This window comes from Ornithorhynchus anatinus, chromosome 1 (assembly GCF_004115215.2).
Source record: "Ornithorhynchus anatinus isolate Pmale09 chromosome 1, mOrnAna1.pri.v4, whole genome shotgun sequence".
NCBI lineage: Eukaryota > Metazoa > Chordata > Mammalia > Monotremata > Ornithorhynchidae > Ornithorhynchus > Ornithorhynchus anatinus.
Genome location: NC_041728.1, coordinates 98,438,868 through 98,454,998, shown reverse-complemented (window position 1 = coordinate 98,454,998; position 16,131 = coordinate 98,438,868). Strand labels below are relative to the sequence as shown.

The window sequence follows — 16,131 nt, the reverse complement described above, 5'->3', positions numbered from 1 at the left end:
GAGTCAAGAATGAAATACAGTTAGAAGGTGGATGACTGGAGAGAAGAGTGTGAGCTGGGGCTTTGTGAATGAAGAGACCTAACGTGTAATTTGGGGAGAGTCTGAAGCAAATTAGGAAAACTTTCACCCGAAGCAGAGGGCGATGGGGAACCGTAAGAAGCTTCGAAGGAGTGGAGTGATGTGTGCCTACTGATGTTTCAAGAGGACGATCCAGGAGGCCGGAGCGAATATGAGACGGGGCGGAGGATGAAGTTGGGGGCGAGGAGTTCACTTAGTCTAACTGTGATATGGCAAGGGCTTCGACTAGGTACTAGTTGCATAGGTGGAGAGGAAGGGCTGGATGCACAAAATGTCAAGAAAGAAGTGCGGGCAGGATTTAGCAGATGATTTAATGTGATGATGTGAACAAGTAAGGCAGAATCCTTCTAGATTGTGAGCCCGTTGTCGCGTAGGGATTGTCTCTGATGCCAAATTGTACTTTTCAAGTGCTTAGTACAGTGCTCTGCACACAGTAAGCACTCAATCAATATGACTGAATGGAGTGAATGAATAATGGGCCAGAGGGCTAGCAGTTTTCCAGTTTTCCTTATTATTAATGATAATAATAGTAATATTAATAATTGGGGTAGTCATTAAGCACTTTCTACAAGCCAGGCACTCTACTAAGCGCTGGTGTAAATACGAGATATTCAGGTTGGACACAGTCTCTGTCCCACATGGGGCTCACAGTCTAAGGAGAGGGAGTGATAATAATACTACTACTAATTATGGTAGTTGTTAAGCACTTACTATGTGCCAAGCACTGCTCTAAGCATTGGGCAGATTCAAGTTAATCAGGTTAGACACAGTCTCCATCCCAAACAGAACTCACCCTCCTAATGGGAAGCAGCGTGGCTCAGTGGAAAGAGCCCGGGCTTTGGAGTCATAGGTCATGGGTTCGACTCCCGGCTCTGCCACTTGTCAGCTGTGTGACTGTGGGCAAGTCACTTAACTTCTCTGTGCCTCAGTTCCCTCATCTGTAAAATGGGGATTAACTGTGAGCCCCAAGTGGGACAACCTGATTACCCTGTATCTCCCCCAGCGCTTAGAACAGTGCTCGGCACATAGTAAGCGCTTAACAAATACCAACATTATTATTATCCCCATTTTACAGATGAGTAACTGAGACCCAGAGAAGTGAAGTGACTTGCCCAAGGTCACTCAGCAGACAAGTGGCGGAGCCAGGATTAGAACCCATGACCTTCTGACTCCCAGGTCTGTGCTCTACCAACTAGGCCATGCTGCTTCCCTGCCAAGGGAGGTGGGGCTCCCTAGCCTAGGATATAAACTGATGGGCTTGCTCTCTTTTAAACCTCCACAGAGGTGCTAATTTCCGCTAATTACAGCATAAAGTATACTCATTACTCATTAAGAAACAAGGCTTACTAATTACTTTTATTGGGCTTCATCCTGGATTAAGTAAAACTATGTGGAAATAAACCACCCACTTTCAGGGGAATTAACTCTTAGGGAACGCTGAAGCTTTGGAAGGTTAACTACCTTGATGTCAGACCCGTGGAAAGAACAGTGCTTTGGGCATCAGAAGTCCTGGGTTCTAGTCTCGGTTCTGCCGGCCGGGGCGATGCCATCCATCGATGGTAAAGTTTCTGATCCAAGAACCAGTGAGGGCATGCTGTGAGGCGGGCAGGCCCAGCAGGAACCCCAAAAAATAGTGGGTCAATGTGGGCAACGGAGACGAAAGCAACTGCCTTGCCAGACCAGGTTTCAGAGCCTCAGCACCGGCTTCAAGCTGTGATTATTTTTGGCCACAAATGGGTCCTACGTGTAAAAGCCTTCTGCGATGTGCTGTTTCTCCGTCCACCTCCTTTGCCTGTTGTAGGAACATGACTGACAGGGACAAGAGAGTTTTGAGTGGCAATACGCAAACCGCCGTCACTATGATTAATCCCTTCATATGGGTTCCCTGTCACGAAGTCTTGAGGCTAAGAGTCATCTGTCATTCCTGATGGGAAACTCCTTCATGATTGCCTCTGCCAGTGAAACCAGAAGCCACTTGTACTTCCAAGCGGCCTCCATCGTGAAGTTCCTACCCCATCTCAAGTTTAACATGCCTCATACCGAACTCTTCGATTCCAGAGTTCGACGCCAGTTTGCTGGAAATCGCTTCCTCTCTCTAGACTGTGAGCTCCTTGTACGCATTCATTCATTCAATAGTATTAATTGAGCCCTTACTATGTGCAGAGCACTGTACTAAGTGCTTGGACATGTCTACCAACTCTGTTATATTGTATTCTCCCAAGTGCTTAGTACAGCGCAGAGGACACAGTAAGCCCTCAATCAATATGATTGATTGATTGAAGTGATTCAGATTTACATTTGCCAGAAAAGCAATCCCTCCCCTTCCCTGCCTTCAATCAGCCCTCCCTGGTTCACAGTCTTGGTTTTTCTACTCTCCATTTCTTGTACTTTAAAATCAACCTTTTTGCCTCTGTACTTCCCTTTATTTTATTTCTAGTCTTTTGCCTTTCATTACAAGCTCATCTTCTAACTGTGCCTCACTCTTAACTCTCCCACCTCTGAACCTTTGCTCAAACTATTCCAGCAGCTTGGGCCTTCCTCTGGCCCCAGTCCACTAGACCATAACTCTTCTCATGTTTAATAGAGTAGCCTGCACACAAAAAGTGCTCAATGAATACCACTGACTGAAGGGAAATCCTCCTAAAACAGCATCTCCTCCAGGATTAATTCACAACTCCTGATACATCAACCAAACATCACTCCTACCACTTATATTTTATTCCTCCCTTCAGCACTTACGCCCAACATGCATATTTTTGACAACTATTCGATTTAACTCAACAAGATGTCATGTTCTTTGTAACTCTGCCAGACAGTACAAAGAAATTATCTTCCCCTTTCCCCCTGAACCTCGTCCCCTTCTTAATTTTTCCATCCCAGTCAATACTCCCACCCTCTTAGCCTCAAACTCACAATTTTGAAGTCACCTTTGACTCCGCCTCGTCTGCATCCAATCTGCCATCTCGTTCTGTTTATTCTCCCCACCCAATGATATTTGATAGTATTTGATGGACTCTCCCCTTCTTCTTCAATTCTCCTCCCGTAACTGTCATTCCACTGCAAATGAGTTTTCACCTGGATTGCTGTAGCAGCCTTAGGTTTCTCCCCACTTCGGTCTATTTTATATTCTGCAGCAGGAATCCTGTCTGAAATTCAGATTGAAATACATCACTTCCCTCCTCCAACCTTCCAATAACTCCCCATTGTCTTTCACCTGAGACTCACTCGTACAGACCCGCTCTCGTCTACTTCGCCTCAGCTTGGGTTCATGCATGATCTAACTGGTAGGTAGGAGTGATTTTTGGTTGATGCAAGAGGAATTGTGAATTAATCTGGGGAGGCTTCCTGGAGGAGCTGCCATTTTAGGAGGATTTCACATCGATCAATCTAACTAATCTAACTGGTCCTTATACATGATCCTCCACCTTTGATTCCTTCAGCTCCTCCAAGCTCCTTCAGTTACTGAAAATCCATTTCTGCCTCTGATATCCCTCACCACATCAAATTTCGTTACTTCAGCATCGATACATATATCTATCATTTAATAATCTTCCAATATATTAGTTTACAGTCTTCCATTATTTTATAATCTATTATTTGTATACTATCTCTTGATATAATTCTCCTATTCATGTTCCTATTTTTTGCATCACAATTTAATTTTTCATCTGTCTCTCGAGTTTCTTCATTTCATCCATTTATCTCCTAAAATCATTTCTGCCTCTGATATCCCTCACCACATCAAATTTCGTTACTTCAGCATCGATACATATATCTATCATTTAATAATCTTCCAATATATTAGTTTACAGTCTTCCATTATTTTATAATCTATTATTTGTATACTATCTCTTGATATAATTCTCCTATTCATGTTCCTATTTTTTGCATCACAATTTAATTTTTCATCTGTCTCTCGAGTTTCTTCATTTCATCCATTTATCTCCTAAAATCATTGAGGGCAGTGACCATGCCCTCTTTTCTTCTGGGGCTAATTCTCACTTTTGACACTTAGCAGGCACTTGGTTAAATGATGTGGCTGAAAATGGTATCCAGGGGAGAGTTTCTCAGCTTTTTTCAAAATCCACTTCCTCTACTTACCTCAATAATTCTAATAATAATTATGGCATTTGTTAAACACTTCATAAGGGCCAAGCACTGTATTAAGGACTGGAGTGGATACAATAAATTAGATCATGCACAGTCTCTGTCCTATATGGAACTCACAGTCCAAGGGGAGAGTAGGAGGAAGACAACCCTATTATACAGATTAGGAAAATGAGTCCCAGAGAAGTTAAATGGCTTGCCTAAGGTCACCCGGCGGGCAAGTGATGGAGCTGGGCTTAGAATCTAGGTTTCCTGACTCTCAGGCCTGTGCCCTTTCCACTACGCTACACCATACTGGGAACCGAATACCTGTTCTCCCTCTATTTAGACTGTGAGCCCCATGTGGGACAGGGACTGTGTTCAATTTATCTTGTACCTTCCTCAGGGATTAGTACCACAACTGGCACATTACAGGAGCTTAAAACAAACACCACAATTGTTATTTTTAAGCCGCCACAGTGATTTTACTTTTATAATAGGTAGTTGCACGTGCTTTCATTCTTTTTAAACCCTCACTGACTCTTTCTGAACTCATGCTGTTTTAACCTTAACATATGTAGTTACCTTTTACAGAGAGATCCCAGGCTATAGCCACACCATGACACATACAACCTGAAGATTCCTTGAGTATTGTTTGACACCTAATCCAAGTTACAACCTCCCTGTGTTACAAATGCTCCAAATATACATCTTATTGCCTTAACCTCTAAAAAAGTCCAACTGGCCTGATTTGGTATTTTTTAAATGCTTACTCTGCACCAGGCACTGTACTAAGTGCTGGGGTAGATTAGTCAGGGTGGACGCCGTTCATGTCCCACTTGCAGCTCACCAACTAATTCCCCATTTTACAGATGAGGTAACTGAGGCACAGAGAAGTTAAGTGACTTGCACCAAATCACACAGCAGACAAGTGGCAAAGTTGGGATGAGAACCCAGGTCCTTCTGACTCCCTGGTCCATGCTCTACACATTAAGCCATGCTGCTTCTCAATGTTCTGGTGGATGTGTCAGGTAGGTAAATCCCTTTCTGCTTCCTTCCCATCCGGGCTGAGGTTAAGCAATCAACAAGGAATGGATTTGAAGGAAGCTCTGCCCACAGTCAGTATCAGATTTGCAAAGCACAGAAGAGATGCTATAACATATAACCAAAGAAACCGTTGTGCTTGTGAGGCAACTGCACTTACAAATGGATGATGCCGATGTAAGTGAGCTGACTGCAGCTCATTCAGCGGAACAGCCCAATAAGGACCTCCTCAAACTTCAACAATCCAATACGTCACTGCAAGTTACCAAAACCGACGAAGAATTTAAATTTTTTGGAATTATGAAGTCTAGCATTAACTTTAAAGAAAACAGATGAATTTACAGAAGTGTTTGAAGAAGACTAATGGCGAGAAGTTTGAAGATTTAGACAGATGCTCAGGAATTGGCATGCTGCAAGGTGTTTAAGAAGTGGCTGTTCAAACCAAGTTGGACAAATTCTTCAGTAAAGTTGAAAATCCACTACCAAAGCCAAAAAAGTTAGTTTCTGCAAGGACTCATGGTTATGCTCTGACACCTCATTTGGTTAATGAATCAATGGTATTTATAAAGCCTCTACTGTGTGCACAGCACTATACTAAGTGCTTGGGAGAGTACAGTAACAGAGTTGGTAGACACGGTCTCTGCCCAAAGGTCGTGTGTTATTGTTTAACAAATATTAAACCATAGTTTAGTAATACTTAACGTAACAGAACACAACATTAAGTATCAAGCACTCAGTAGAGTGATCAAAAATTTAGTAAAATGCTCTGCACACAATAAGCGTTCAATAAATACCATTGACTGATAGCACTTTTAGGAATTTCCTATTATTTTCCAGAAGTTCTGCAAAGCATCCTAATTTAACAAATGTTAAGTCTAAGGAAAAACCTGAGAAAAGTCACATCTTCAACAAATAATGTTATACGAAGTCATATTTGAACACCAACAATTTGGAAACACCATAGTAGCCAACTCCCCTGACGCTGAGACATATATCCAATGCTACTCACTTTCCTATCAGACTCACCAGAAATCGATGAAAAGGAGCAATATAAGAAAATAGCACTTCCTTACTTGTCAGTTGCTTTTCTTTATCAATTTGCTGTAAGTTGTTCCAACCTGCTTAAATGTTGGGATTCCAGTTCCTGGCTGACATGCAGGTGGTCAAACGAATCAGTGGTGAGTTCTTGTTCATTTCTGTCTGGAGCCCTTTGGGTAACAGCAGGTGGTAGAAATAATGCCGCCTGAAGGCAGAACCACCCTAAGTCAGGATATGGAGTCTATAGTGCTTGGAACCATGATTCTTTAGAATGCCATCTCTTTACATGTGCCATCTCAACAATAGACTGGCTTGAACTGCAAGGATAATGCTCAGATGGTTCCAGAGGAGACCAAATAGGGTTTATTCCTCCTATTTTTTAAGACAATTCCCAGTTATCCCCTGATATCTTTCAATCAATGAGGGTAGGACTTTAAGATTGAGGAAGGGTTTTAGGTACTCATTAGAAGCAGCGTGGCTCAGTGGAAAGAGCATGGGTTCGGAGTCAGAGGACATGGGGTTCGAATTCCGGCTCCGCCACTTGTCAGCTGTGTGACTGTGGGCAAGTCACTTCTCGGTGCCTCAGTTCCCTCATCTGTAAAATGGGGATGAAGACCGTGAGCCTCACGTGGGACAACCTGATTACCCTGTATCTACTCCAGCGCTTAGAACAGTGCTCTGCACATAGTAAGCGCTTAACAAATACCAACATTAATGAATTAAACACACTCTGCAAAGAGAAACATGAAACAGCTCAGATCATAAATAGTTCCTTTCAAACTAAGACTTTGTTTGAAGGAATTTATAGAGTGCTTACTATCTGTAGAGCACTGTACTAAGTGCTTGGGAGAGTACAAGACAACAGAGTTGGCAGACACACTCCCTGCCCACCAAGCTGACAAGAAACCGGGATATCGGTTATTACAGCCCCTGCATGTCAATGATGCCTGCCTTAATTTTGCCCAAATCATTAGCACTTCTCCTTGTTTTACAAATACATTATATACAGCAGAAAAAGTCTACAGATTATGTATGCAAGGTAAGGTAAGGGTATTGGGAGAAAACGGAAAGGTGGATTTAGTGCCATTTGGAGAGAAAAAACCCAGAAATTAGGAGAGTTAACAAACATGATTTGGGAGCACAAAATATGACAGGAACCTTCCAAAACCATTAGCACTCCACATTGGAAACACAACCCTAGCAGAAATGAAATGACCTCAATTAGTGTGAGAAATTTGAAAATCATCTCCTCTGATGTTTAATGCTGTTTAAAATCTCTGCAGTTAATAACCCCTCCCAATTTAACATTAGCTTTAAAGCTCTCTTGGAGTAAATGTGAACACAGTGGATTACAGAACCAGTGAAGCTATTACTACTTACCTAATGTAGCTCGGATCTAGTCCTATGGATACTGCTCTGGAAACATTCTCAAGGATAAACCAAAGGATACAAGCTCTGATAGAGTGGTATGAGAGACTTCACGGCCCTGCTGGCATTGATGCACGTGGCACAGATGAGGCTCGGCAGCAGTTTGGAAGTCACTATTGCTCCATCAAATAAAGGTCCAAAAAAGGGAACCTGTTGGTCAGAAGTAGAAACCACAGTGAGTTTTCACGGCTCGAGAAAATAGATGTGAGTTCTGGTGGAAAACTGGGATATTTAATGACTAAGAGGCACCACTATCTTATAAAAACTACAGGTTACATAATGAGATGAATTAATCAGGAGAGCTATAATTCTCTCTCTTTAATAACCAGAACAGCATTACTCTTCACTATCATCCTGCATATTTTAGCAAAGATTTAGTGACACTGTCATTTTTAATATAGCTTTTTGTATCGCCATTCATATAGCTGCCCAAATTTACAAGACAGACTTCAAAATTTATTCCTCATTATGCAATGTGCATAAAATGGACCATTAACCGTTTCTTGAGGACTTTCAATTGTGTATTTTTAAATTGGTAAGCAATCTCATCCCCTTGGGTGTGTATAAACACAACCGAGTGTGCTAGTGTGTATATACATTGGGAGTCTATAGGAATACGGTGTAAAGCTAAATGGAAAAACTGGATCATGTTTTACAGAACATTGTGCTGTTGAGGCTGTAGTTTGTAGTGCCTGCCACTGTATTAATATTAATAGTGTAGAGATAAACATATTATTTGAAGATCCACCTCGGGGCAACACACTGAACTAAGTGCTAAGCAAAGTACCATTAGAAGTATGAGCTTCATTCCCTAACCACAGTGAATTCAAACTCTAACAGGGCAGACAGACAAAAAATATCTACAAATGAGGTTAGCCTGGTGTGGGCGGGGACTGCTTCGTAGAGTGCACTGCCCACAGTAGGCGTTCAATAAATACAACTGAATGAATGAACACTGTATAATTGATCATAACCAAGTGCTGAGGTACGTTATGAGAAGGAGCATCCTCTCCCACCTTCATTACTCAATGCCTCCTTGCTGACCTCCCTGCCTCCTGTCTCTCCCCATTACAATCTCCCCTTCACTCTGCTGCCCACAACATTTTTCTATAAAAACGTTCAGTGTTTCCCCACTCCTCCAGAACCTCCAGTGGTTGCCCCTCCAACTCCGCAGCAAACGGAAACTCCTCACCATTGGCTTTAAAGCACTCAATCACCTTGCCCCTCTCCTCGATACTCTCCTCCTACAACCCAACCCACAGAGCCCACATACTTTGATCCTCTAATGCCAACCTTCTCACTGTACCCAGATCTTGTCAATCTCACTAACGACCTCTTCCCCACGTCCTGCTTCTGGCCTTGCTAACCCTCCTCATATCTGTCAGACAATGACTCTCCCTACCTTCAAAGTCTTATTGAAGGCACATCTCCAAGAGGCCTTCCCTGACTTCACTCTGCTGCCAGGATCATTTTTCTACAAGAAATGTTCAGGACACGTTTCCTTACTCCTCAAGATACACCAGTGGTTGCCCATCCACCTCCACATCAAAAAAAACTCCTTACCATTGGCTTTAAAGCACTCAATCACCTTACTCCCTCCTACCTCACCTCACTACTCTCCTACCACAACCCGGCCCACACACTTCGCTCTTCTGATGCCAACCTTCTCACTGAACCTCAATCTCACCTATCTTGCTGTCAATCTCTCACCCACAAACTGCTTCTGGCCTAAACGCCCTCCCTTCTTCTATCCAACAGACAATGATTCTCACCCCTTTCAAAGCCTTAATGAAGGCACATCTCCTCTTAGAGATCTTCCCTCACTAAGCCCTCCTTTCCCCTTCTCCCACTCCCTTCTGTGTCATCCTGACTTGCTCCCTTTATTCATCCCCCCTCCGAAGCACTTATGTCCATATCTGTAATATATTTATTCATATTAGTATCTATCCCCCCTCTAGACTGAGCTCGTTGTGGGTAGGGAAAAAAATAATGACATTTGCTAAGCGCTTAGTAGGTGCCAGTCAATGTACCGACTGCCGGTGTGGATAGGAGCAAATCGGTTGGACAGGTTGGACACCGTCCATGTCCCACATGGGGCTCACAGTATTGATTCCCATTTTTATAGCTGAGATAACTGAGGCACAGAAAAATTATGTGACTTGCTCATGGTCACGCAGCAGACAAATGGCAGAGCTGGGGTTAGAATCTAGGTTCTCTAACTCTCAGGCCTGTGCTTTAACCACTAAGCCATGCTACTTTCCATCACGTACGTCGACGTACATCACTGGGTACATCGTCTCCAGTTCTGTGTAAAATCGTACCCAAGCTTCAAGCTGCAGTCTGTCGGTCAGTGTTCTGAAGGGAGAGATATAGTGTGTTCAAGCCCGGTTTCAGTATTGAAGGAAGGAAAGGAAGAATTTGGAGAGGATTTGGGGGAGCTTCAAATATGATTAAAGAGCTGGAGCCCAGGCCTCATAGGGAAAGTTAGTGGGTCTGGAGATTACTCAATCTGGCAAAGGGAAGTTGGAGGGGCAACAGGATTATTTTCAAGTTTTGAAGGATTACTATTTGGAGAATGGCAATAATTTGTTCTTCATCTCCATTAAGGGCAAAATAAAAGGAAATGGGATTTAAGTTGCAAGATAAAGTCAGGCTTCAGCTTTGCCAAAGCACTGACTGGAAGCAAGGATGTGTGTGTGGGGGGGGGGGGGGGGGCGGTTAAGGACTGCATCCAGCTGGTTTCTGAAGAGAAGTTGTGGAATTTCCTCCTCAGAAAGCAGCTCTCTGGGTGAAGTCAACCCGCACCTGGCTCAGGAGAATTCCAGTCAGGGATGTAGCTACTTTGGCTCGGGTCTATTCTCCTATCCCTTCTACAGTCCAGCCTGCATGCTCTGCTCCTCTATTTCCGGCTTCCTCACTGTGCCCCGATCTCGCCTATCTCACCACCGACTCCTTTACATGTTGTCCCCCTGGCCCGGAACTCCTTCCCCCTCCATATATGCCAGACCACCACTCTCCCCACCTTCAAAGCATTGTTAAGGTCGCATCTCCTCCAAGAGGCCTTCCCAGAGTAAGCCCTCTTTTCTCCGGCTTCCTCTCCCTTCTACATCATCTATGCAGTTGGATCTGTGACCCTTGGGCATTTGATATTCGCCCCAGCCTCAACCACACGGCAGTTATGTACACATCTTTAAATTATGTATTATAAACTATTTATATTAGTGCCTGTCTCCCCCTCTTTAATGAATAGACCATGGGCCTAGGAGACAGGAGGACATGGGTTCTACTCGTAGCTTCTCCATTTGTCTGGTCTATGACCTTGGGAAAGTCGCTTCACTTCTCTGTGCCTCAATTACCTCATCTGTAAAATGGGGATGAAGACTGTGAGCCCCATGTGGGACAGGGACTATGTCCAATCCAATTACTTCCTATCTCCCCCAGCGCTTAGTAAAGTACCTGTCACACAGTAAGTACTTAACAAATAAGCACGGTGTAGTGGACAGAGCAAGGGCCTGGGAGTCAGAAGGACATGTTCTAATCCCGGCTCTGCCACTTGTCTGCTGTGTGACCATGGGCGAGTCACTTTACTTCTCTGTGCCTCATTTATCTCATCTGTAAAATGGGGATTGAGACCATGAGCCCCACATGGGCCAGGGACTATGTCCAACTCAATTTGCTTGTATCCACCCCAGTGCTTGACACATAGTAAGCACTTTACAAATAACACAATGATTACTATTATTATTATCAGACTATAAGCTCATTATGGGCACGGAACCGACCTGCAAATTCTGACGCATTGTACCCACCCGAGCGCTTAGTACAGTGCTCTGCACATAGTAAGCACTCAATAAATACCATTGCTTGATTCTCCTTCTCCTAATATATATCTCTGGGCCTTGTTGAAAAGCATCTGTAAGGCGGCAGAGTGGTCGAGGCAGAGATGCTGGGAGCAGCTAGCCACCACCCTGGCCCAGGCACGCCTCACAGAGAGTAGAGAAGCAGCGTGGCTCAGTGGAAAGAGCCTGGGCTTCGGAGTCAGAGGTCACGGGTTCGACTCCTGGCTCTGCCACCTGTCAGCTGTGTGATTGTGGGCAAGTCACTTAACTTCTCTGTGCCTCAGTTACCTCATCTGTAAAATGGGGATTAACTGTGAGCCTCATGTGGGACAATCTGATTACCCTGTATCTACCCCAGCGCTTAGAACAGTGCTCTGCACATAGTAAGCGCTTAACAAATACCAACATTATTATTATTATTTTTAAGCTCCCTGGAGGGCACTCTGCAAAAAAGAACAAAATATGTTGTGCACTGTTGTGCGTGTGAGTGTGTGTACATATACAGGATGAGTGGGAGAGGGAGAAAGAGAGGGAGTAAGGGCTCTTTTGCCCTTTCTTCCTTGCAAGGTGTCAGAGGACAGCATAGCCCCGTGCAGAGCAAACACAGACCACGCTCCCTCGCACCCCCTCCTAAAATCCACCCCCAAATCAGGCTCAGCATTATTACTTAACATTTATTAAGTGCTCCTACTGTGCAAGATCTATGAAAGAAGCAACCCAGAGGGAAAATCCGTAAATATTCAAAGGGAAATAGATTTTAATTTCTGGAGAGAAATCATCCTCAAATGGATTTCTCAACCATAACATCACAATGAAAGAGACTACACAGGAGTTAGGAATAATTATCAATATTTAAGTTATGGATTTTTTCCCATCTGTACTGAGGCTTATCGCATAAATAAATACCCTTCATTATTCTTCTGGAACTGCTTGTGGGTGACTGAGACAGTCTTTCAATAAATGGACAAAAGGAATAATATAAATCCCTTGTATCCTGGGAATTCCTCTAATTAGAAGTGGCAATGAATTACAGGAGAAATTTGGTTTTAATATAACATCTGCAACTGACAGCTGCCTTTTCACACAGTTCCCCTTTAATGTCATTCCTTTACTTAAAACTATACCAGAGCGGCACAAATAGAGCTGCAAAATATTTCCATAATTTTAGTTGATCTTGGATCTATTTAGCATTTTTAACATTCAATCCAAAATGCTTGGATTCCTTGTTCATTTAAGACTAAGTGAAAGGAAATTATCCTTGGAGAAATTTTAGCGGAGACTAAGTAGTCACACTTTACAAAGGAAAAAATTCAAAGTGGCTTCTAAACCATGTAAAATGGAGTTTACATCATTCAAGTCGATTTTAAAAAGGGCTCAACCATCTTTCTTAATGGGCATGCACACGCGTGCAGACACACACACACACACACAAACCCCTTGGGAGTCGACGCTTCTGTATCCCTTTTCTCCACTCCACATAAAAACACACACCCTATGCCACGCTGACGGCCCAAGATCTTTGAAGACATTCAGGAATCCTGATAATTGAATGGGTCAGAAAGGAATCTGTGACCAGGACTAAGTATTAATGAGGGTGAAGGTCTCAGAACTTCAACCACCATTTGATGGCAATGCAGGTGGGGGCTAGGGGAGACGGCAGAGGAGTGGTAGAGGACGGTTGGGGGAAAGAAGCCTGGGGGAGCTTGGTCAGTCAATGGCGCGTGTCATTGGGAGCCAGGTCAACTACCCTATCCTGCTTCTGATGTGGAGACGACACAAGCCGGCTGGTTCTCTCCCTGTCCCTTCTATTCCTTCTATGACGTGGATGCGGGGACAAGGAAAGCAATGGGATGGATATTGCTTGTTTTAAGTCCTGACATGTGCCGGGGTTTCTGATAACTAACTAACATAATCGCTGCATTCTTCGAGGAGGCTACTCTCTCCACCTGCCTGCCGACCGGGATGTAGAAATCGACGGTGCTTCTAGAATTGCAGTTGTCATAGAGATTCCCGAAGATATAAAGGACCAGATTTCTAAAATGGATGTCCTTTAGTTTGGACTTTGTATGCACAACACCAAATCTGAGCAGCCTCTGCCAGAGCTGTCGGCTAGAATGAACAACTCCAGGGTTCAGTTCCTTCACCTGTCAGCCACGAGATGACATGGCCATCCAGCCAGTTAAAAATGGGTCAGAAAAGGAGGCCGCTTTAAATATTCAAGTGCGCATCACAAATTTAACAAAGCAAGTGCTTCGGACGGCAAAATGCAATTTCATCTGCTGTAGGAGACCGTGGATTCTGACGGGAAAACAATAAGCATATCATCTACAATTTGAAAGGAATGTGCTCAGTGTTTTTAAGCACTTTATTTAATTGCGAGGATTAGGTTCAGGTTCTGCAAGAGAACGTAAGAGAAGCAGCCTGGCTCAGTGGAAAGAGCACGGGCTTGGGAGTCAGAGGTCATGGGTTCGAATCACGGGTCTGCCCCTTGTCAGCTGTGTGACTGTGGGCAAGTCACTTCACTTCTCTGTGCCTCAGTTACCTCATCTGTAAAATGGGGATTAAGACTGTGAGCCTCACGAGGGACAACCTGATTACCCTGTATCTACCCCAGCGATTAGAACAGTGCTCTGCACACAATAAGCACTTAACCAATACCAACATCGTTATTAATAGTAGTAGTAATGTGTTTTACAAGAAAGAGCATGGCCAAGGAGAAAGAGCAAGGTGCCAGGGAGCCAGAAGACCTGGGTTCTAATTCTGGCTCCTCCCTTTGCCTGTTTTGCAACCTGGGACAAATCACTTAACTTCTCCGTGCCTCTGTTTCCTCATCTGTACAATGGGGATTAAATACGTGTTCTTCCTCCCATTTAGAATGTGAGCCCTATGTGGGCCGGGGACTGACTGACTTGATTATCTCTTATCAACCCCAGCACCAAACACCTAAATAATACCACAATTATCATCAACATATAATTCAAAAGTCCGAGAACTGGAAAACAGTTGATTATTTTATAGGGCAATTGGATATCATTTTGAAGAATAAAGAAACTCCTGCAGATGGGATCTTTTGAAACCTGATTAGCAGGTGTAATGGTTTTCCAAATACACGTCAAAACTTCTGTTTTATGATCAAATGGAGAAGTACAAAAGAAATGTAAATGGCGGCAAGTGGTACTGGATGTATTCTGGAAGCAAGGTGCATACTGGCTCCGTGAATGCTTTTACTCGTTTTCAAGCTAGCTGTCAGATATGTGACATATAATAAAACAGGGAGGTAATTGGAACGGCAAACCTAGAACGGCTAAATTTCAATGGAGTTGGAAGCGAGAGTCACGAGCGTATTACAAACAGTCCTGAATTATTATATTCCCCATTAATGAGGTAGACAAAAGTAAAATTTGAATATGCATGACCCCATCCAACAATCAGTTCTTTTTGTGTTCCTATTTTGTCCAAAAAGGACAAAGCAAAACTATTTTTCAAATGATGATATTGGCAGGCTATCAAAGTACAAGCCAGAAGGGCAAATTACACTCCAATCAAATATACAGGTAGCAGAAGAAAACACCTTAATCTTGGTCATCTACAAATCCTCCAATAAGTTGCCTTCGCCTTCCCAGAATGAATATTCCGCACAATTCCAGCAGCTGCTTCATTAAGATTTGTAGGCAAAAATAATGATTTTTTTTTGGGGGGGGGGGAGGTGGCAGGCGGAGGGTTCACTCAAAGCCGGCAAAGTTAAATAAACCTTTTGAGTAGAAACAAAGACTTCACTTCTCTGACAAGTAGCACTAGTTAAAAGACTGGGGAATGGGGAAACTATTGCACCAAATGGCTGAGAATTAATATCTGATGACTAGCCGCAATCTAACGAGGCATCTGTGTCCCAGGGAACCCACAGTATGTCCCTGGCGGTATGTGTAGCGTGTAGAGTCTGCATGGTATTCTTTGTCCTCTTTCGCAGGCAGCTTTTCGTCTCATTGTTTAGAATATCCTCATGCATCTGTGACGCGTGGAATGCATTCATACTAACAGACTTACTATTGTTTTCTCTCAGAAGCTTTGTTGAGCAAAGACTGCATCACGGTTCCTGATAATTATATTGCTTAATTAATCAAGACAAAAAAAAAATTTGCAAATCACTGCCTGGTTGCCAAGCAGGAGATAAAAAATGAAAACAATACAAGCTGAAGCAATATAACAAAGTAACAGCTATCTGATCAGAAATTCTTATATAATGAAGCTATTAATGCTAAATCGGTTAATGTTAACATTGCTCCAGGTGTCTCGACTTAGATGCAAACAAAAAGGCTAACATTATGTATATAAAAGGCCAAATGTTGCCATGGATTCTGTAACCTGATAGAGAGGACAGCCTTTTCATTCGATTAGGGAATGCAATTTAAATACCAGGGCCTGAAGCCAAACAACAGACATTCCCCTTTGCAAGCCTCTTTCATTCACCCTGGGGTCAGTAGTTGGTGAACAAAAGGTCAGCCACACTTGCCCTGGAAATGTCTGGATTAATTTTATTACATTGTAATGGTTTGTACTTTAAATGTCGGGATAACACTAAATTTCCAGTTGGCTATTCTGTTCTGCCCTTTGGGCTTTT

General features: G+C 43.3%; 1 protein-coding gene across 1 annotated transcript in view; it reads right to left on the bottom strand.

Annotated features, from left to right (window-relative positions):
• The window catches only part of RALGAPA2 (Ral GTPase activating protein catalytic subunit alpha 2), a 368,955-nt gene that overhangs the window by 93,465 nt on the left and 259,359 nt on the right, over nt 1-16,131 (bottom strand). The window contains exon 37 of the mRNA XM_029070298.2: nt 7,697-7,824. Coding sequence (XP_028926131.1) covers nt 7,697-7,824 — 128 coding nt within the window. The remainder of the gene's footprint in view (nt 1-7,696; nt 7,825-16,131) is intronic.